Source organism: Lasioglossum baleicum, chromosome 1 (assembly GCF_051020765.1).
Source record: "Lasioglossum baleicum chromosome 1, iyLasBale1, whole genome shotgun sequence".
Classification (NCBI taxonomy): domain Eukaryota; kingdom Metazoa; phylum Arthropoda; class Insecta; order Hymenoptera; family Halictidae; genus Lasioglossum; species Lasioglossum baleicum.
In genome coordinates, this window is record NC_134929.1 from 12,856,117 (window position 1) to 12,879,606 (window position 23,490).

At 45.2% G+C, this 23,490-nt stretch overlaps 1 protein-coding gene across 6 annotated transcripts in view; it reads left to right on the top strand.

Annotated features, from left to right (window-relative positions):
* Exd (PBX homeobox extradenticle) overlaps nt 1-23,490 on the top strand; it is a 68,383-nt gene that overhangs the window by 3,534 nt on the left and 41,359 nt on the right. Inside the window, exon 1 of one of the 6 annotated variants that reach the window (XM_076430846.1) lies at nt 1-23,085. The exons of the other annotated variants lie outside the window; for them this stretch is intronic. Coding sequence (XP_076286961.1) covers nt 23,019-23,085 — 67 coding nt within the window. The 5' untranslated portion in view covers nt 1-23,018. The remainder of the gene's footprint in view (nt 23,086-23,490) is intronic. 6 annotated transcript variants of the gene reach the window in all.

Here is a 23,490-nt window from a genome sequence, read left to right on the forward strand (position 1 = left end):
TCCTTTGCTCGGGCCGCTCATGCGACTGTGCGTCACTAATTGTACTTCAATATTTACCACCGGCTGCGCCTCCCATAAATTAAGATACGTCGGTCCGCTGAAAATCTGCGGTTTATCTCGCCAACTGCTCGCGCAACAATTTCTTAACACTTTGCCTGTCTACCTTCTTAACGCTGGAAACTGCCTGCGCCGAGAGCAACATATCTCAAACGTCTCGGAAAACTTTGTGTTGCAATCTCGAACATGTTAACTACGGAACAATCATTCTCCAAAATCGAAGTAATTTAAACATTGTATTCAGAATTGTAGTGTTAATTGACTTATCATAGACATTACTTCTTGAATTCTTCTACATCGTACAAATTCCAATGACAAATTAATACACAGGCAAATTTAACAATATCAAAATTGTTTTATGGACTAATCATATTACAATGTTGAGTGGCGTCTCACAGTGCAAAGGGTTAATACAATTTTTTTTTAAGAGAGACAGAGCAATTTTATTCGCAAACGAGGAAGTTACATTGAATACTACAACCAAAGAATTTGCTGTGGAGTCATTGCTCAAGAGAAGATTGATTGAACATCACCCACACTTAGCATATTGATTAAGAAGCTTCTTAGCAGGTTAATGGTGGGTAAAGCGTCAAGTTCATTGCGCCGCACTTGCCAAACAAGATCAAGATTCGGAACGCGATAAAAAATACTGGAAATCATTCGGCATTGATCTGTTATTTGCGATAATCTGTCGTATCGGCCAGTCATCGTCGCCGAAACGCGACGATAACCAGCTACCGATTAAATAGACGCTGACGAGATAAGAGGAGGGAGCACACTCCATAAAAGTGTACGGACGATCACCTCGTAAACTCTTGTGCACCGACCGCCTCTAGGAGTCGTTCTAAACAATCCGAGAAATTCCTAGAACAAGAGATCCCTATCTAGCCGAGAGAGGGATGAAAGAGAGAGAGAGATACCAGGAGGCTGTTGATACATTCCCCGAGCGTGGCGGCGCAGGGTCGACCCCTGCGCCCATTCGAAACTCGTAAACATAATTTTTATGCGATGTTTGGATTACTTTTACGCGCGGATCAAGAGACCACGAAACGCGCAATTATTTTTCGGGTGCGAGGGGTGGCTTGGCTCAGGCTGTGTCTCTCTTTCTCTTGATAGCCTAGCTCGCTAGCTCTGGCTGGCTTCTACTCGGCTTGGTTCGAACAGACACTGGGAGCAAACCGGGGGGCTGAGGCGGAGAGAAGGAGGTGTGTGGGTCGGCTACCCCAAAAGTAGTTTCTGCCTGGTCGCTTGATGGGGGTGGTGGGGCCACCACGCCCCTCATGCTAAGCCACCCTCTTTCACGTCGTTCCGCCATAAGTATATGTGTATATCCTACACACAGCTTTCTCTCTTCCTCTCTATATCCTCTGTGTCTCATTCTCTCTCTTTCTCTGCCTCGCTCCCCTTTCCCTCCCTACCGTCTCGCCATCGGCCAGTCTCCTTTCTCGCGACGAGGGTGGTATTGTGCTGGTCGAGGGTTCGACGTCGACGACATTCCACGAACAGCGTCCGTTGTATATGTCCATTCGATAAAAATTCGAAAGGGCGCAGCAAACCGGCTCCCATTGTCGCTGTACCAATGCTCTCCTTTCCCTATGCACACGACCCGAAAAAATTGGTCTACCCTTTAAACGCAGCCGCGGCTTCCGTTTGACTTCTGTTCGAAAGGGGGAGGCAGCTTACCCTCGACTGCAAACCTCAGAAACAGAAATTCATACAAACAATTTGTACTGTTGTCGATTGTACGTTTTTTGTTGTGAGTAGAAAGTTTCTGTGAATCGCTTGATCTTTTACTAGAGAACAAACAGCGGATGCTACTCCTTAAACAGATTCAACATGATTATTCCACAACAGTCTCCTATTTGCAAAGCTGTCGAAAAAGATTCTGGCAACTGATAGGAAAACTAAAACTGATCTACCAAAACTCACAGTTCGTGGATGCAAGAATCTACCATCACAATTTCGCGGGTTTCCAACGAGGTTGAAAACTGGATCTCGGCGTTTTTAGATCCGTAGTGGGTTTGATCGTCGGATAACGCGAACGAATTCTTTGCGGGCGCAACACTTCGCGTAATGCTCGGCGATTGAATGGGCCCCTGGCTTAATCGGCACTCGTGAAAGAAAAGCGAGAGTCGGTCCTGACTCTCTTCATGGTGGCGAAGATGAAAACAGAGAGTGCGCGCGAACGGCGGTGGAGAGTATAGGAGGACGAGGACTCGGTGGAGGAGGTGGAAGATTTACGTAAACAAAAAAGGCGTCGAAGTGTGATGAGCGCGCTCAAGAGGATGACTCGTTTTAATGGTTCTATATTCTTTATGAGTCCCGTTGCTAAGTATACACCGACGCTCGTTCGTCGTCGAGGTGGACACATGGCCGTGTGATGGCAGACGCATACATGTGCGCTTCTCGCGTTAGGTCAGAGACGAGAGTGTACCGAGAAAAATGTGTATAGGGTAACGGAGACCGAGAGCGAACGGGGATGAAGAGAGCGGAGGAGAGGGCCACGCTTGTAGTAGAGTTTATGGGCAATAGCTGACGAGGCAGTGAAAAAGTACTAAAACCAAGAGGAGCAGATAAACGCTATGTTAAGCAGACCGTTTTACCAACCATTTAATATAATCGGACCCCCCCCTCTCTCTCTCACTCTCTCTCTCTCTACCGCGGCTCGGATAACTTCGGATCAGGGCCGTCCCGAGTCAGATTTCTCCCCATTCGACAGATTTTTTTCTTACACGTCATTCTATTCGCTGCCTGTAAACCTTGCAGCTTGCACTGCCGTTGTTACGATTTGATTACATCTTGCAACCCACCGAAAGTGAGTAAACCATGACTCGAGGCGAAGCTTCTGGGGATTTTACGCCAATCATTGCCAGTAACTTGCTCCTAGCTTGAAGCGGTAGCGCAATCTCTACTGGCTGGAGCTGTTAAGTTTGTCCTATGGATTTTATGCAGCTGCAATTAAAATGAATACGTAAGATACAATTGACTCCGGGAGAATCTAATTTCTACTTGTTTTGTGCTCCCTACATTTGCTTCATAGCATGTTCTTACTTAAAGGTCTCCAGTTTAGTTGAAAAGGTGATCTCTCATGGTTGAGACACCAATCTATACTCTTAAAATACTCGTATACGAATCATAGTAGCTTCGAGTGCAAAGGGTTAATCTTGCATAGAGATCATCATCTCTGGTCACTCTGGCCAATGTCTAAATTTAGCAACTTTCAGAAAGCTTATACACAACGTGCAAAAATATGCGGTAATGATAAATAATTTTTACAACATGTCATAGTCCAAGGTTCGCTTAACAAATGCACAAAATTCACGGTCATCGTGGATATGATATCGGTTAGCATGTTCTTTCGCGGCCGTTGGCAAGACAATATTCGCGTTTCGAGATACGGGAAAGCTTTCGATCAGCTGATAACTCGGCTATCAGCCGCGGTGGATCCGTTTTTAATGGACTGTTTGGCGTTCTTTTCCTCATTCATTTGAATATCTCGCATTGTGATCGATAACCTCGAGGCGACGACGATTTGTCACGGTCACCGATGCCGGCTACTCTCCGATACGCCGTGGTGATCTTCGAGAACCTGTTTCGGACAATCCCGTTTAGACCGATTTCCCATGGGACCCACGAGAGAGGATCCCGATGGGTAGAGAGCGGCGTGAAAGAAATGAGAAGGGACAAGAGCGTTAGAGAGAGAGGGAGGGACAGGGACGAGCCCCGAAATCCGCGGGATTTCTCGAACCCGTCTTTTTCGACCAACCCCTAATCCGTTTTTCCCTCTCCTCCATCGCCGGGAGATCCTCTGTTCGGATAGTGGCTCGCAGCGGTGGTATAATCGTTGCTATGCCACATACTGCGTCCTCCTAAAAATATTCCTGTCTCGATAGGTGGGCAACGCGTTGCTCCTTTCGACGAGAAAAAACTCTTCGAACTTGTCATTCGCGTTGATTTAGCGTCACGAACTTTCCCGTTTTCAAAAATTAATAACCCTACAGGCACCACATCCGTATACGATACCGTCTCTCTCTGACGAATTTTTAAAATCTTATTACTAAACAGCTGATAGTTATGCAAAATATACATTTTCTGCTCGCATTGCAACGACCCGGAGTGGAATGGAAATAAATTTTCTTTCTGAATATGTTTAATAGGTTGTAAATAATGTAACAGTATCTTTAAATTCTTGTGATGTTTTTATTTTTTCGACTTATTTATCTGCTATTATTCGGAATATTATTCATGTTCATCTGATAGATTGAGTAAGTTGTTTTAAGAAAGCTCCAAACAGGAATAAATTCTATAATAGTCTAGAAGGTTTCTCATGGCAAATACTGTAAGTATTCGATCTAAGAAAACGGGAAGTGTACGAACTAAGAAAAATGAGGGACGGGGTTAAATTTGCCTTCTTCAAATCAGTTGGATTTAGAGGACATCGATAGTATCAGGCCGTTTTCCAAAAAATTGATTTACTGCGGGTTCGATGGTTTGTGAGACGGTTTCGCGCCGGGGCCTGTTCGCATTCGATACGGTTAATTCGCGGAGCAGCGACCGGTGATTCGCTAACGAAGCAAAGAGCAGTATCGATTGCCGGGCTGGCCGGTCGTCCGAATCGTGGTCGACTTTATTTATCGTTTGTCAACGCGTGTAACGCGCGCGAGTTCCGAAACGCGAGTCGATTGGGCTGCTCGTCCTCGACGCTTTTCCGGCTGTGTATTCTCTCTCTTTCCTCTCTCTCTTCCTCTCTCTCTTCCTCTCTCTTTCTCTCTCTCTCTCTGTGTCTCTCTCTCTCGATTTATCGTCATTCAATTAAACCGGGCACCGTGTTGCCCCCTAGGCCATGTTACCATCCTAGGCGCTATCGAAAACGACGTCTCGTCGCGGTCGCGTTTCGGCGTAGCAATTAAAAATCCATACTCGATTTGGCAGTGGTCCAACAGCGATTTTGCGTTGCTGCCACCGTCTACGTTGCCGTAAGTGTTTTTCGTGAAAACCTTTCGGTTGGACGCGCCCTTTTTGCTGGCCCGCGCGCGTAATCTCTGATTCGTTTCAATTGCTTTTCCCGCGATGCGGAACATCCGAACCATAAAACATCGGTGGATCGTCCGTTTTTTGGAACGATGTCGCCGTCTACGTGGCTCGCAACCGCACACACCTTTTTCTCGCTTATTCTCATCCTCGTTCGTCCACCCGAGATGCAACGAATCCTCTCCTTTGTCGCTGGGTTGTCTGCGAATTTTTACTTCTCACTCAGCATTTGCGATTATTTATTGTTTTCAACGCTGAGACCACAAACAGACAAATTTTTTGATTTATGATCGTCGAGGTTGTGAAGATTCGTTCACGGGGCATTAATAAATGCATTTATTGCATTGGTTGTGTGCCCCTCTGATGAGCTAGCGAAAGATGTAGAAGACAAGCTTTAGTCAAAATGAAACAACAGGGGCCAAATATTCTGCGCGTTTTTAACAGTATCAATCATTTTTATAACATCAGTAATTTTTATACAAACTATTTTGTAAATCAGTCACATTCAGTGCTTGATATCTGAATCTTAGATAATTAATTCGTCGAGTACAAATTTCCACAGCCCCGTAAGGAATACTGGAATTGAAATCCACCTGGACAATTATTCGCAAACGAGCCAATCTACAAAATCGATTTTAGAAAATCGCCGCCCATTGGGGATACATACATCGCATCGATAGTTTAAGAAATAATTAGCGGTCCACTATTACAGTTTCCATGACGAGCACCGGCAACGTTCTCCTCCGAGTAAACCGTACGTTGCACGTTAATTGGACGGCGCTCACTTTAATTAAGGCTTGCGCAACGATCCGTGTATTTGTTTGTCTCACGCGATTCCGCACGCGATACACGCTACGCTGCGGCGATCTCAAACTCGGCGATGCTTTTCCTGCTGCGGTAAACGAAAAAAATCGCGGAAATTCGTCAAATCTCTCTGTTCCCTTTTACAGAATGGCTCTCCGATCAATTTCTCCCGGGGGCATAGTTTTGCACGGTCGAACGTTCACGATTTTGTTCGCGCGATGCTAATTAACGAACACGCGGTCCGATCGATCGCAATTATCCGAGCCTCGCATCAGCGAACCGCGCTCTGCTTCTTCGTCAACGAGACACACCGGTACAGGGCCGACCGAAGAATGAATTACTAACGTAATTTACTCGATGCAGTTCCAACGTTACTCTCTCGGTGCAACGCGCGTCCGATGCATCGCGATTTCACGCGCGTTCTCGATGCTGTAGCTACCAGCGATATGATTTACCGAACTTGCACCGTGAGCCGAGATTAAAATGTTGCTCTGCTCGCGATATCTGATTACCTGGCTGCCAGTTTATGCGCTCGTAGCCAACGCTATCGAAACACGCACCGAAATAAGCGATACACGCACTGATACCTCAGCGATTTTATTTCTCGATCGTTTCTAACCAGTTTATATGTGAATTTTGTGTGGAGTCTGGATCCTGAATCTCTCATTGTTTCGACAATTCTACAGTGATTAGTAGAATGCCGATTTTACGCATTTACGACAAAAATAGATAATTTGAAATAGCAAAGATATTTGAAAGCTCTTAGAGTATCAGTATTGTAGATGTAGTAAATAGTTCCACAGTTTACTGGCGAAGTGTTCAGATCGCCATTTTAATGAGCGCAGACCGATCAACGGCATTTTTCACCCCCATTTACCACGATCTGGTGGCGCCAGACGTTTCCTACGCACGGTGCACGAACACAACCGGTGTTAATTGTAGCAGAACAATGAAATTCGCTCGTTCCGGCTGCAGGATTCGGCGTGGGTCGTGTATCGTTTGCAAAGGTGTAGCGTCGGTTTTCCAGGAGATGACGCTTCTCATCCCGACCCCAGTTGGAATGTCGTTCCCCTAGCTTCGATTTTCTTTTCTTCTTCTTCTTCTTCGGGCTCTTCGTTCCCCTACCCTTCCTGTTCGACCTCTCGAGTGCTTCTCGTTCGTTTTTCTGTTCGTTTTCTTCTCCCTCTTCTTCATCCGCGGTCCCCGCATGCAGATGGGTTCCAGCAACCAAGGTGAACCGGCCTTTCTGCTCTCTCTTTATCTCTCCCTCTCTCTTCCTCTCTGTCTGTTTCTCTCTCGAGACAGAAACTTCTTCAACCCGACTAACGAGATTTGTCCGATTCCAGCCTGTCGTATTGTGCGCTGATTTATTACGAAAAGTTTTTTAAGGTTGCACCGAGCGCACTGTGCACCGGCGCGCACCACTGCACAATTTCTATAAAATCGGTGGAATTAATTCGAAAATTTTTGTGTCACGGAACAGTTCTCTTCGTAAGCTAAAACTCGATCGAGGTAGACCGGAAAATGCACTCGTATCTAACTTCGGTTGTTCAACAAATAATGGTCAAGTTCCAATCTCTTGAAGCGATAGTCAGTTTTCTTCGCATCTCGAGTGTTAACCCTGTCGTATTCCGGATGAGGGATTAATAACCGTTGTAGGTTTATGACAAATGAAACACTAGTTTATTAATAAAACTCCTCAATCCTAACTCTGGTCACAAAGTAAAAGAAGTGCGTAACAAAGTGTAACTCGTCGAAAGTCTAACAATTTGTGATAGACAGGAATTCGATATACATATGGTCTTAGCTGTTCTGAGGTTTTTTCTATAATGCTAGTTTCGGTCTTTTTCGTGAATTTAAATATCAATCCCTTAAAGGGAGAGAAAGAGTGTAGATGACTACAATGATGTGTTATAGCGCTGATTTTTGTGTGACAAAGGGTAGTGACCAGTCGAGGTTCACTGTCAAAAATATCTTAGTCATCCAACAACCCCTTCCATTACAATGTCGAGTGACGACATTGGTGACGCAGATTTCGTAGAAAATGTACTAGATATGCATGCTGACGCCAAAAATATTTTAAAGTTGATTACAGAAGGTACAACATGAAGATACCTCGCGGAAATATCCGAAAATTTACATCGTCAAAAGATGATTATAACATTTAACATTAAACAAGCAACCGTAAAAAACCGTTCTATTTGCAATTGATAATGTACAATTAATAGAGACGGATTCTGTCCAGCTTATCCGTGCGGTGCGTGCAATCGTCGCAAGAGCTTTCGCTCGCGCTCGCCAATTTTCGCAGTAATTTTTGCGGCCTCGAAAAACCTTCCGCCGCGTTTCGAGTTCTGAAATAGTGTCCGTGTGTATGCACGCGAGATGGGACACGGTTGAAGGCGGAAACGGGGGAACTTCGAGCGAGTCGACGGTAGCTCGTGTCGAACTTAGAAAATGTTACTTTGTAAAGCAATATGCATAATGCAATCGCGACCGCGACGCCGGCATTCGCAGCTACGTAAACGCGGCTTCGATATCCGCGCCGCAACTATGCTTGTATATTTATAGGCGCAGATAAAAGCTCGCCGGCACTATCGAGCAATAATGTTTCGGTAATGTTTGCAACGCCGATAAGATACAGACACTGTTCTCGTTAACCCTTCGATCGACCATTGTTCTTACACGTTCCAGTTTCCTTTTCATTCACTGATCGAAATTCATTAATCGTCCGAAAGAACGATCACTCTCGTGTCAAATTCTTAAACACGCTTGATTCGACCTATTGAGAAATCAGTCTCGACTACTTCGACTATACAGGGTGTCTCAGCTGAAGGGGGCCACCTAAATATCTCCTTTATTTTGAATGGCACAAAAAATATTTATGGCATAATTTAAATGGTATCGAAGGAGGAATATCATAGATCAATTTTTTTGTCTGGTTCAAATGTAATTCTAATATTATCCTCAATTTTATCACATCTTTTGGTACTCGAGGTCACCTGAAGGTAATTACTTGAGCATATTCAAATGTATTTTTTCAGCCGTTACAAAATGGAATAAAAAAAAATTAATTTTCCCGATGAAGAATAAAGATGACCTTGAAAAAACTGAAAAATATTCCTCCTTCGATACCGTTTAAATTATGCCATAAATATTTTTTGTGCCATTCAAAATAAAGGAGATATTTAGGTGGCCTCCTTCAGCTGAGACACCCTGTATATCCTTTTACATTCTCTGCAGGCAGTAGGGCTAATGTAAAGTTACATATTATTAATGCATGAGGCAATAAACGAGCCTCTGCTTTTAACATATGGAAACATTTCAAGACAGACGATAAGCAAATTATTCGTAATGCATATCACACGTTAAACGAGTATCAAGTATAAAATTTGATCCTTGACATCATGAATAAATGATCTGGGGAAATCCTTCAGATTCAATGTTGGATAACTTCGAATCTTATTTGTAGACTGCATTTATAGCTAAAATGGGTAGGCGAAACACAAATCAGTGAACATCTGTTATTTTTCAGTTACTAACATTATTAAAAGAGGAGAGAAATTTTTCTTGGATTTCTGTCTCCCAGAATTGATTAGGGCCACTTTCATTTTGCATAAAAATCCGCTGTCTATTACGTTTATTAGGCACGTTTATTTGACTAGAAATCATGCTAGAGTCTAGTTTAGTTCACTCTCCGTACATTAAAGAACTGTAAGCACATTATACCAACAAGAATTAAATTGCAATCGTTATCCAAAGGATTTAATCATCAGGTTCTCGGTCGTATGAGAGAAGTGTGTCGAAGCCGTCGGAAATTGTGCTCCAAAAATACGCTGCTACTCATGGCAGCCCCGATATTTCTGGAGAGGACCAGGCTTTCGTTAAACTATTCTTGAAACGATCAGCGACGGTATGGTGGACGATGGTGTGTACACCTAACTGGAAATGCAAGGAAGAAGACCGCCTTATGTACAGAGCAGAGTAATGATACGGCGAACAAAAGCAAGTCCGAGAGACCGAGCAGGCATTGTGCTGTCAAGTCGTACACGACAGTTACACTGCTGTCCCGTTAACGGAATTGCACTTAAGTCGCTTTAATTGCACGGAGTTACTGACCGGAAGTCGCCGTTCTGGTCATCGCCCCCGCAAAAGGATCTCCCTTGTTCGCCCTTTGCATCTTCGATCGGTATCGATCCCCATTTTTACGCTCTTGATCCTCTGAATTGCAATCGAGTGACCTGCTCCGAAGCGTTTATCCAAGTTCCTTAGAACTTCGAAGCCTTCAATGACTGGCAAGTACATAACGAGACAGTGTATTGCACTTATTGATCTATGTTCCTTTCAATTCGTCTCGAGCATGTTTTGCATAGTGTAGGGTGACGAATAAAAATATTCATTAAGATTCATGATCGCTTCTATGTATGAAATGGGTGAAACTCGTGTGTAACAATGAATTCGATCATCTGGGAGTTTGTTCTAGCCTCACTTAAGAAGTTTACATTTCCGAACTGTAGAAGAAAACGGGAACTATACGATCTAAGAAGAACGTATATCCCCTCCACTGCGGGGCATACCCCGCGACGGGTCAAGAAGTTGTAGCTGCCTCGGTCGCTTTCTATGTACGGCGTAGTAAATAGAACTACACGGTCTTAGAAACATCACGGACCCGAGGGTTTCTCTTAAGGGGCTAGACTCTCGTTTCCAGGATTGCAAGGGTGTGGGATACGCTTTCTCATTTCTCGATAATGCGAATGTGGGAGTTTTCAGTAGTCAAAAGTGTTAGATGAAAGATTACTCTCCAGACCGCAATCGCACTCAAAGTCCTATTTTTACGTTTAGGAGGCGTAATTTGCATTATTCGGCAGCGAAATTTGCATTGTTCGGAAGCATGTAGGGTATTATACAAAAACCGATCGGTTTTTTAGTAAACCGGTTTTCGAATTTTTACTTTTACTGAAAAAGCTGGTTTTCGAATTGCATAATTTACTTTTAAAAACCGACAAACCCTACATGTAGTTATGTTCATAAAGCTGCGACAGCTACATGCTGCCGAATAATGAAAATTACGCCTTATAAACGTAAAAATAGGACTTTTGAGGGCGATCGCGGCCTAGATTGATCTTTTATCTATCACTTTTGACTACTGAAAAACCACATCTTCACATTATCAAGAAATGAGAAAGCGCAGCCCGCATCCTTGTAATCCTAGAAACGAGTCTACCCCTGTACTGTCCCGACTTATTATCCTAGTTTAGAAAGAAAGCATAGCACAAGGGCAACAACAGGTATCAGTGAGCTACCAACTACGAAGTTAGTTTCTCTGAAATAATTGTAGTCCTAAGCTCCGAGGCGCGTTCGAGATCCCTCAGCGTGGAATCGCGAGGACCCAGCGTGGATTTCGGAGCGCTGGCATGTGGCAGAGGTACGAAAGCTGGCGCAGAAAAAATAAACACTGGATCCGCTGGCTGGGTCGTCGTACAGCTCGCGATAAATATCTACCTCGGTGCGAGAGAGGAGTCGGTGGCCCCTTTGCTGGATTCATCGTGCGTGTTCGCGCGAGCAGCGTAAGTGGATCGGCGAGTGGTTGACTCGATGCGTCGTGTGTGTATGTATGTAGAATACATGTGCGTACATGTACGGCACGGGGAGAGGGAGGGTCGATTTAACAAACCATACGTTACGCCACGATAAAATCTCGCAAACCTATAAACTTCGGGGCTGGAGCTAGGTGCGGGTACGTTATATCATAAAAATCCAGTAAAATAAGCTCGTAAACCGAAAGACAGAGAGAAAGGAGGAGGGAGAGGCGGAAAAGAGTAGAGTGCCGTAGAGTGCCGAAGAGGCCGGTGTTGCGCACGTGTGTGTACGTGCACTCACGTGGTCTACACGCGCCTGCGTCCGCGGAGTTATATGTATGTACTTCGACAGAGTTCTAGGGCCACACACGCGTGTCCACCGAACTCCGGCATTTTTTGTCGACGATAATTAATCCAGTCAAGGCTTTGCGACCCATATCAAGGAAACCAGATAAAATGTCCTCCGCTCTGTTCGACGATTCCTTCGCCGATATCGTGGCCGGTTGCATCGCGCAACGCGAAAAAGGCGGTCCAATGTTCTCGGAAGACACAGTTTTATTCTGAATAACTTTCCACACGGAAGTCGTACTATTAGAAAAAACACTTGACGTTTTCAATATTGAGTGACTACATGGTTGGCCGACTGATCTGTAGCCTTAGAAATCTGCGTTTGTCGTCTACAATCTTTTGACCAAAGTTCATCTGGCTGCGATTCTTCTCTTGCAACTTGTTCCTCAGTTGGAGCAAACTCCAAAATGCGACTTAACCCCTGGCGACTCTGAGAAGCCACTACAATTGCTATACCGCTTCGCAAAATATTTTCTTCATTGGTAAATTAGTTTGTATTCGATAAATGATTGAATATTTCAATTTTGAACTAAGGTAAAGTAATGTAAAGGAGTAAATTGGATCACTTTCTAGGTCTGAAATACAATATGTTTAGATTTTGAACCACTCTGTACATATAAGGTTCTTGGAAATCGTTAAACAGAGACATTAGAATTCCAACCATCAATCTCCAGTTCCGGTTCAATGATTCATAGAATTGATTGTGGCAAAGTTCAGAGTTAGCTTGTCTTGGAAACGAAGTGTTAAGTATAGCGATACTTATAAATCTAGAATAATATCCAACAGCGAAGCTGCGAGCCAAGCTCGTCGCCTCCTCGCGACGAAATACGGCCATGTTGTCGGCATGTTCGTGTTTTTTACGGGAACCTGTGCTTCCGTTTATCCAGATTATCTGGCCGCGCGTATATTCGAGATCTTATGCTCTGTATCACGATGCGCTGTGGTTTAAGAGGCATCACGACGAAAAAAATCGAACTTTTTTACATATTTTTCAAAGATAACGTGTGTAGAATGTCGCGCTAAAACAGCTTTCCGAATTTCTTGAAAAGAACAAACCTACAGCAAGAGCAACGTTAAAAACGCAGCTCACTTAATACTATTTATAAAACTGTGAATAAGATTTCCATACCAGACAATGCTTTATTATCACTAAACCTACCGAGCTGTAAAAATGGCTGACATGAGTTGCCTTATAAAAATGACATCATAGAATTTATATAGATTTTCTGTGATAATATGTGCTTGGATAGAATCATTTTTCAATAAATGTAACATAAAAAACCAGAAACCGGTCATTTGACCGGCGGTGGTAGATCTAGTGTTAATTGTCTAATGTCTGAAATAATAAAAGAGCAGAAAGATGTGCCCATTGGAATAGTTGTGCGAAAATTAAACACGATGATAGAATTTACTCAATTTAGTCTCTAATTGAAAAGAAATTGTTTCTGCAGCGAATAGATTAAAATGATCGTCCGCGGCGTAGAAACATCATCTTTCGAAATAGTTGATTTTTTACTTTCCGCCCAGGTAGAACTGCATTTCGAACGAATGCGCGTCGGTAACTTTGGCCACGATCTATACAGGCCGGAGAGAAGAAACGATCTTTCTTCGGGCTAATTGGAAGACTCTCGAGGGCCGGCATCGTCCGCCTCTCTTCACGGTGTACGTACACCGGGGGCCGGTATTCTCTTAATCGTATGGTAATTCTATGGAGATTGCATGGGGCGAGGAGAAGCTCGTACCGTGGATCGTTAGGCCCTTTTCGTCCCCGGTGGAATCTAACTACGCGCTCCTCTTTTTCTTCGATTCGTCGACGGCGACTTCTTGGACTCTTGCTCGCGGATTCTCTTCACCTGTCGTCGTCCGACGACTTCGGTCCCTATTCACTGTCCGGAAATGTCGGACACCGATCCCAGTTTTCATAGAATTCGATCAATTAACAGCGGGGCCACCGGCATCGCTCAAACCACCGGTTTCGAATCTTGTATTTTCGCATTGAAAAGCATGGTCTTGCAGAAGTGGAGCGAGACTTGGTAGAACTGTGTATACAATTTTAGTAAGATCGTATTTGGTGAATACTCATTGTGTCATGCATGTGTGACTCCCGCAATCCCTTAATCTAGGTTAATCTTATGCAGATTGTCGTTTAAAATCGTTGGGAAGTTCATAACTTTCCTCTGCTAAACAGTTTTAAGCTTTCATAGAGGAAACAGGTTGCATTTAACAAACTATTTAAACAATGAACGTGTCTTCAAATTTCGACTTAATTGTTGCAAGTCGATAGGAAAGGAAACATCCTCTTTCATAGTGCAAACTTTCGTCTATGCAAACATGAGTTACGGCTTCGTTCTAGGCCGGAGCACTGAGGCCGCGCCTACCTGGAGGAGGCCACGCCCACTCCACTCAGACTAAGAGCAAAATAAGTAGTTTCTATCGTCGATACCGAACTGACAGGATTAACGACTTCTTCTTTGACGTCTGATTGACGTTTCTCCAACAAAGAGCGTTCCCGAAGATTCGACAAATCCTATTCTTCCCGGATCCCGTGCCGAAGCAAGAGCACTTAGGTTTACGGAACCTGAAGGCTAGCAAATCAGAAGCGATTCTAGAAATTGCACAAAGGATCGTAGCATTTGCTCGCTGTGACGTTCGATTCGTGGTGACGAGTGAATGGCACGACACCCTCGGGGATCAGAATAACCGGGCTGCTCGTCGGCATGAAATAAGTATGGCGGTGTCTTGTCTTCGCGTAGGAAACCGCAAGACACGCGACGACCTCTTATACCATGCTCCCTGGGAGAGCAAGGCGAATGCTATGCGACGCCGTTCAAACGCTATGCAACGCGCGCCGGTCGTACACGTCCGTCATTACGTGCCGTTCATGCCGGCGCAACCGTTATCGTTTCATTTAATTCTATTTCAATTCCGTCCGTGTAGAAGATGACAAGAGAGTGACGGCTCGTCCTTGAGCGGAGCATCGCCACGTCCGTCATCATCGGAACGACACGGTGTGTAGCGGAATCGTTTTATCGCCGGGCGAATTATTCGCGAGCCGCCTGTATAGCCAACGGACAGGTATTCCGGGGTCGTACCCGGCACGACACCTTGCTCTATTATTAATGGATCGAACGGTTCCGCCAGGATTCCTGTCTTCCCAACCCCGCGTTTTCGTTCTGGTCTCGTCGACCGGGGATCGACCAACTGCGATAGTTTGCACCTGACGATTACACCGACACGCCGCAATTGCTTGCAGCGGTGAGCAGCAGCTCCTACAACTCGAATATTCCATCTAGATAGCCTTGGATTCTTTGATCTTGGTTTACAGGGATTTTTACAGTATTTCACAAAAAAATAAGAAGACCTCCTTTACAAACAGTTCCTAATTATTCTTTTAAAAAATCCATGTTCGCACGAACATCCACAACTTGGAGCAGACCAATTAATTCTTCGCGAGCAACTTCTTTCGAACATTTGAATTCCATAGCCTCGCTACATCGTTCCCTCAGTTTATTGAAAATGGAGCGAAAGCTAAACAAACGCAGTATTCCAGGTCTCGCAAACCAACATAGAGCAGTCATTTCCGAAGCTATACATTGTACCACAAACCGAACCCAATCAGCCGCATCGATCGACAGTTCCCGCATCATTCCGGCCTCGGGGGTAGTTCGCAAGGTTCTTGAGAGCGTCTGTCGGCTTATTCTCGCGGCTGCGATTATTTACGAATGCGATTTCGCGGGGAATATCGAGCGTCACGTAAACAGCATAGATCAGAGAGAGGACCGGGAACAGCAGGCGGTGTGTACGCGGGAATACCGGGCAAAAAGATGAAGAAGAAAGGGGATGAAGAGAGAGGGAGGGAAGAGAGACGACAAGGCGAAACACGGAGGAGCTTCTCCGTCTCGAGATTTCATTAAAATTCATGAACCGTGCGCGACTCGCGCCTCTCTCTCTCTCTCTCTCTCACTTTCTGTGCTGCTGGTGGTCTTTGAGTTTTGCACGTTACGAAGAAGCAGCAGCCGGCATATCCAGCGTCGAAGGAATCTACAAGGACCCAAAGCGAAAGATAGAGAGAAAGAGAGAGAAAGAGAGATCCGAGGAACAGCTAGAAGAAGCCGGAGAGCTCGGGAAAGGAGCTCGAGGGGAGCGCAACGTTAGCTATGAATAATACAGGGAACTTCTAATTGCGCGAGACAAAACTCGGTAGTTGGAAAGTTTCGTAGCCAGCGCCGGCGACGGCCAGAAACTTTCTCGACTCTCGCTAAACTTGTTTCCACCGACCCTCCTTCATATACGCGGCGCTGTCTCGCCGGAAGTCAGACTCCTCTCTCTCTCTCTCTCTCTCTCTCTCTCTCTCTCTCTCTCTCTCTCTCTCTCTCTCTTTCTCTCTCTCTCTCTTCTTTCTTCGATGTTCCGAGAGACCCAGTCGACTCGGCTCCGCCGAAATTCTTCGCCCCGTCGATCCATGCCGCTCGCAAGCCACCCCCGCAACCCTGATCTCCACGAAACAGCCCCACGATCGCACAACTTTGCGCGAGTAGTTCATCTGCTGGCCTAACTGCTCGGCAGATCCTCCTCTTTCCATAACTGACCCAAAATCGCGTTTCTATCCTGCACCACGTGCTGAATTGTGAAGGTCTGGTTGCGAGTGATTCGCGCGAGCTTCGAGTAACGCGTTGCATATTTTGCAAAAACATTCGTAAAATGATCGTGTGCCGGGTTGACGTATTTGCTAATTTATTAACACGTTCGCCTGGTTCACTTGGTCACATGGTGCTAATCGAAGATGACGCTGAAGATTAGACTGCGGACTTCTATGCACAATAAAAGCTTTCCTCGTCAATTGAGATCTCTAAGTTGATCTTAATTTCTTTTAATCTTTCTTTTCATGAACGCATGAAATCCAGAGTCTAGTGGGGATAGGAACGTGACGCTAAGGAGGAAAAATTGTGTGTGTTTCCTAATCTTTCCCACATTCCATATCTTTATGTACACTCGAAACAAATTGTAAAGGATCGGAGACTAAAATGACTCAATTCGACTGCACAAGCTTGTCTCCTCGATAGGCCGAAAGAAACTAACGATTCGTATGAATAAAACAGAGCCGATAAGACGGTAACGCGACTCTAGATCGTCGCGTTATTTCACCTAGCAGAATCAGCCCCTAAAATGCAACAGCACGGCGTAGTCGAGCACCTTATGCATCGATCGACTCGTAAAGCAAAAGTTTCTGTGGTTTTCGTTGAAACGAGCTCTGGGCCGTTAACAAGACGGCACGCGACGAGCGTCGGTTTTCCATCGGCGAACGATCATCGGAATCATTATTATGCGTACCAACCTATGAGGGAAACAGAGAAAATGCGAGAGAGAGAGAGAGAGAGAGACGTAAACGACAGACATAAACGAGCGGATAGGACGTTTCGGGTTTTGTGTCCCTCTCTTTTTCTCGTGCTAGCCGGCTCGCATAGGTGCTGGCAATGAGAAGAGGGATATCGTTTCTGCGGGGAGGGTGTGTTCAGCCCCCGTACTCAGGGGTGGCTGTAACGTCGCTCGTAAAAACACCGTAAACTCGACAGCAACAGGTCCCGTGTGTCTGGTACAGAAACGGCGACCGTGCTCGAATATGACGTTTCGAGTGCGCGGGGCACCTCGGGCTCGTGCCGCGGCCCTGACTAAACTCCACGCTGACGATTCAGCTTCCCCTCTTACCCCAAAACGATCTCTGATCAACGAAATCGTAAATGGAAAAATGGAATTTCAATTTTTTGTGAATTTAACAAGATCCCAGAAATTTTCTGCGAGTTATGATAGTTGAGGGAGTGTCTTTGACCAACGAAATCGTATATAGATCTCCAAATAAATTTTTGTAAATTGAACAAGACCCCAGAAAAATTGAGGTAGAGAAAGAGGGCAGCTGGTCCCAAAGGGCCTCTGGGGGACCTCTTCTCGCACAGAAGAATTTCAGCGGCGAAGGATTCCAAATTCTCACCGCGTAAAGAGTCTGCGGCATCCCGCCGACATGCATAATGCATACACACCGATGCCCGGAGAAAAATGTCTCCCCGCAGCTGCGAAACACTGTTCCGTTTACGTGCGATGCTTCTGCTCGCGTCTACGTGCGCGTACTGAGCGAATTTTTAATTCCGCGATCTCTCTAATCAGCTCGGAATCGTCGGGGATGAAGATGGTCGCTCCGTCTAACCGAAACTGGTGATCTTTAACAATTTTTGTTAGGAGAGCTGTGCGTTATACCTTTCTGAATCATTTAGGGTGTACTGCTGCACGTATTGTGAAGGGGAAACTATTATTTAAAATCAAGAATACGCTCCTGATTAAAATCTACGGAAGAATTTCGCGATGATCTTCCTGACGTTTGGGATTGCCTTGTGACGAGCAGTTTGGCGAATGTTGAGCTCGCTTAAAATTTAAAAATCGTGCATTCTAACGTTCCGAATGAATTGAGAGAATGTATAAAACTAGCTTACTGAAACAAGATTCAAAATATTTCAGAGCAAAATGTCGTTCCAATCGATATTTACGAAATTTCGCCACTCACAGCAGTTGTTCACCAGTCAGCTCTTCCGCTACAGCAAATATCTCTCTCACACAATTTCTGCAGTTCAGTTTATTCGTGTCCGATAGCTGTTCATTATTGCTTAGGTTGCACTACTCTGTACGCGATAAAGCAGTCTGTGAAAAATCGAACGTCCACGCTGCAGATAGAAAACTCTATGCACTTTCCATTCGAAAAGTACACTACCGCTCATAAGTGTTTAGGCACTCCTCTCTCATGATAACCTTTTTAATATTGTACTATACGTTTGAACTTTTTTGGGAAGCTAGAGCAATTAGTTTACTACAGGATGTGAATAGAAATTTTTTCAAAAATTACAATAGATCGGAATTGTAGAAAAAATACTAAAAGTTGCATTTTCAACTTTTTTTTATGTGGTCCTATATTGAAAATTTAAAAAGTACATTTTGTAGATCTGTGTCAATTATATGCACTGTGGAAGCTTCATCGAAATCGGTTGATACGGGAAAAAACGACAGACATTAAAAGATGTAGGAATCCTTAGATTTATTGCAGTTATAGGCCGAAAATCGTGAAAAATTGCAATCTTCACCATCTTTAAACGTTTCATTTTCTTCTTTTCTCATTGCAACGTCGACCGATTATGACGAAATTTTCAGAATATGTTTAATTGACACAGATCTACAAAACGTACTTTTTGAATTTTCAGTATAGGCCCACAGTAAAAAGTTGTAAAATGCAACTTTTAGTATTTTTCCTACAATTCCGATCAATTGCAATATTTGAAAAAATTTCATTTCACATCCTGTGGTAAACTAATTGCTCTCGCTTCCCAAAAAAGTTCAAATCGTATAGTACAATGTTAAAAAAGTTATCATGAAAGAGGAGTGCCTAAACACTTATGAGCGGTAGTGTATATTATAATAGTTAACGAAGCTGATAGCCTGGTGGCAGCGATTAAAAAATTAGCAGAATGTTAGGTGTTCAGGGATACGTAGTAGTATTTCGCAGCGGGAGCAAATCCTCGATATTTCCAGGATGGTTTTTCGACGATTTGATATCGAACGCGCCTCGGCCACCCTCTAGACTGCTGGCGGGGGTGGGTCGACAGTAGCGTCGGTCCACCGTTTCTCAGGGACGGATTACCCTCTCTTGCCGAAAGTCCATTCGTCTCGCCATCTCCGACGAAAGCTACGCGACCGATTCCGCCGTCCGATTCTTCCTGTCCGAATAATTGATCGATCGATAGCTCGGTTATTTCTACCGTTCGGTAGAGATGAGAGCTCCGAGAACCGTGGGATTGTTTATAGACACGGACCTGGTAACGAGATTGTCCCTCGAGGCGGAATTTTCACCGGCAATGCTACAGACCACCTCGCTAGTTGATTCGAACCTTGACTGATTGGACACAAACCATCCAGAAGTACTATAAAGCCTCCCTTATGCTTGTTAACACATTGCGGCCGGGATACGTCAACTGGCGCCTGTTGTTTTGCAAGCGTTGATGACGCAAGACGATGGTTCGCGTCTTCCATGTTCCGTGATCACGTTGATTTTTAGTATCGTTCCATAAGGATAAGTATTCTGAAATTTATTATTCTGATTTTGTACTTTACGCATTACTGGCATTATTTTGATCTTTACGCATTTATGAAGAGATTGGTTGGGTGAGATATAAAACAGTAACAGATCAGAAAATTTAGAATATTGTACTGTTGTTTGTAATGTAACAAAAGCATTAAGGAATGAAATCATTTTTTGTTTTATTCCTGTTTCCCCCACAATAAATGCAGAACATTTTTATTTTCCACGAAGATCCGCAGTTCAGTTATGATCAACAAATTCTTAACCCTTTTGAGTGTACTCGTGAATTTATTTCCCAATTTGCGAAAACTTGTGGGAATTTAGACCAGTTACTTCTTTCATCGAATTCAGCACGTTCTTGAAACCTCCAGATGATTCCAGAATTTGAAAACACCTTGTATAAAATTTACTGAAGTGCATTTATTGGAACTCGATTGCTTTTGAACAGACCCGTAAAATGAAGCTCGCTAATTGACTCGGATTTCGAAACACATTTCGAACCTGACTCCATCCGTCAAGCTTCTCCTGTTCGTCGTCTCGTCACCAGAGGGTTCGTCTCGTTAACCGGGAAACCGAATCGCGCGAGCGAGACGTGAACTGAACGCGGGGGTGTAGTTTTTCCGATGGTGATGCACCGACGCGAGGCGTGCGTTTACGATGCCCGTGGGAGCCACCCGCATGAAAATGAAACGCGGAAGAGTCCCCGTGTGTCGCCTTGCCTTGCGGAAAGGACGCAGAAATGTTCGATTTTCCAAATTTGCTGGATATTAATCCAAGAGGATCGACCTCTTTACGAGAGGGTTGATAGCTTCCATAATTCTTTCACAAAGCAACCATCGAAAAATTTCGACTCTTCCGATTTTGCGAGAACTTTCGACTTTTTACGGCTCCAATAATTCCCCCGCACACGCAGTAACTATTGGAAAATTATCTTTCAACTTTCCCAATTTTGGGTTGTCCAGATTCTGTAAAAACTTTCGATTTTTTAGGGGCTCTCTTAATTGCTCCACACACGAAGCATCGCAAAATGATCTTTCGACTCGTCGGATTTTCAGCTTGAGATTTTTCGTGTAGAAAGTAGAAATGCAGCGCGTCGATGTGAGTGCACGGAGAGTTTGCATGGCTAGTGTCACCGCGTTATTCGTGGGCTGCACCTAGCATAGATCACGGTGTTTTCAGCGCGCCCACGTCCAGCGACGCATATACATACACAGCCATGCAAACGGACATCGAGACAGACAGACAGCGGTCTCCGTTGCACATGGGAACAGGCCGACTGAGTTATTTTCTGACCATTGCCTCTTGTCCTCCCCACGCGATCCGTTCGCCGTACACATTCGCAAATATGTGTGTTCGCGAGTATGTGTGTGCGTGCCATGTCCGTTTTGCACGGGAAGGAGGATCGTACAGGCTGATCCAGGAGTTGATGACGAGCCGGTGGCGATCGATGGTTCGTCGGGGGATTGCGAGTAGTCGGTCTCCGAGAGCCGGTCGATTGCGCCCGAAATAAAGCTGATGGACTTTTCTTGTACGAGCCGGCGAACTTTCGGTGAGGCTGGCTATTCTATCTCTTTCTCTCTGAACGGAACAGAGAAAAAGAAACTCGCACGACGTCTCCTCCGGTCTCGGGCAACAGTATCTCACGTGTACAAACATCGGCGGGAATAGATTTCCTGTGCGCGCCGTTACGGACGCCCACGCGCGAGCTGAAACGGCAGGTCGAGCCACAGGCCATGAACGTCGCGCGGAAATATACCGAGCGGTAAAGGGTTCGAATGTTTCATTGGAGAACAAGCGTAACTCACCCGGCGCGGCGCGTCTTTCAAACGACAGAGCTGCAGATGTCCCTTCGCGTTTTCCTGGTGAAGATAGTCGTCAAGATTGTTTGGATCAGCCTCTCTCCATAATGATACACATGAACAATTTGCTTTTGAATGACGATGCGGGAAATATCCCGGTGTCTCTCTTCAAACTTTCCTGGTGAAAGCAGCCATCAGGGTTCTTTTTTGAACCAGTCTATGTCTACGAAATAATCATAAACAGTCGCCTTCGGACAACTAATTTTCCCGGTGGACTCAACTATGAGGGTTGTTTTTTGAATCGCTCTATGTTCACGAAGAAAGCATAAACAGTTGGTAGAAGAGATCTTGGGGTGTGGGGTCCTTTCGAACTTTGCTGGTAGCCATCAGGATCGTTTTTTGAACCAACCCCTGTCCAGGAAGTAAGCATAAACAGTCGCCTCCGAATAACATTGTAGGGGATATCGTGAAGCCCTGGAATTTTTCGCGTTTTCGCTAGCCATCGGGATTGTTTTTTGAGCCGGCCTGTGTCCACGACGAACGCATAAACAATTGGTCGCCGGTGCTTGCCGGCATGGCATAGCGCACACGCTCTCATCCTCGTCTAGAAACACGGACGCAGACGCTCACCTATACAGGGTGGCTCGAAAGCGACGGTGGTCGACGCGAGAGCCACTCGATCAATACGCCACGTTGCCTCCTGCGCCTCCACCCCCAGGAACGTCGGTCTACCCCCTGTCGCCTCTTTCTCTCTTCCTCTCTCTCGCTCACTATCCGTTCCCACCAGCCAGTTGCTGATCTCTTTCTCTCTGTCTACGGCTCTGTCCCTCTTTCTCTCTGTCTCCGGCTGTCCCGCTTCCTCTCTACGTCTCAGGGTGTCTCTCTTTCCCACTCTTTCGTTTCCATCCCCGTCTCCTCGCAGTTCGCTCGCCCACCCCCGTGGAAAAGGAACGTTGGAGGAAACGCTCGGCTCGCTATTTCCCCTTTTCCTCCGTTCCCCACCCTGTTCTCGGACTGCGAAGGAAATACTCCGCAGCTCAGCAGGATTTTTCCAGCCGGGAAATAACAAATACACACGCCGCCTCGCGTGGGGTGGGGGAGAAAGGAGCGAGTGGATTTTAATGGAGAATTCGGGCGACGTAGTGCGCCGCGGACTCCATAGGATTCGGAAGAACCGGGGACGGGATTTATCTGTCGAAATTAACCTTCCGGGACTCGGCTCGGATTCTCTAGACGCGTTCCTGGAAACCTCGGGCTAGCCCCTGAGGAGGATTGCCCTGTGGAGCAATGCCCTGGCTCCGTTGGAATCGGGAGCGACGAGTCTCGCCACTCGGAACTATCCACGGGAAGAGAGGTAGGATATTTGAAGATAAATTGTTGGAGGATGTAGAATTCAGGATCTACAAGGGTTCAAGATTGCTGTGTGAAGCATTACGATAGTTTTGGGGAGATGGGGTGGGGGTGAGACACCACGCCTACCAGGGTACTCGATGCTAAGCAGTAGCAGAAGACTATCTTCTATCGTTGATATACTGAACTAGATATGTAGATAGATCTTTTTAGAGTATATGGAATCTAGGCTTGTTAGGTCACATTTAGAAGTCAGACTAGCCACCTCGAGAGCAAGTCGTTAAAATTTGGGCTGAACAAGAACAGTACAATCTCCTGAGGTTCATAAGACGACGCGACGTATCGATGATTCAGATTCCTCGAAACTGGTTCGCCGGATGCTCGCGTACGGCTCGACGGACTAAACCGG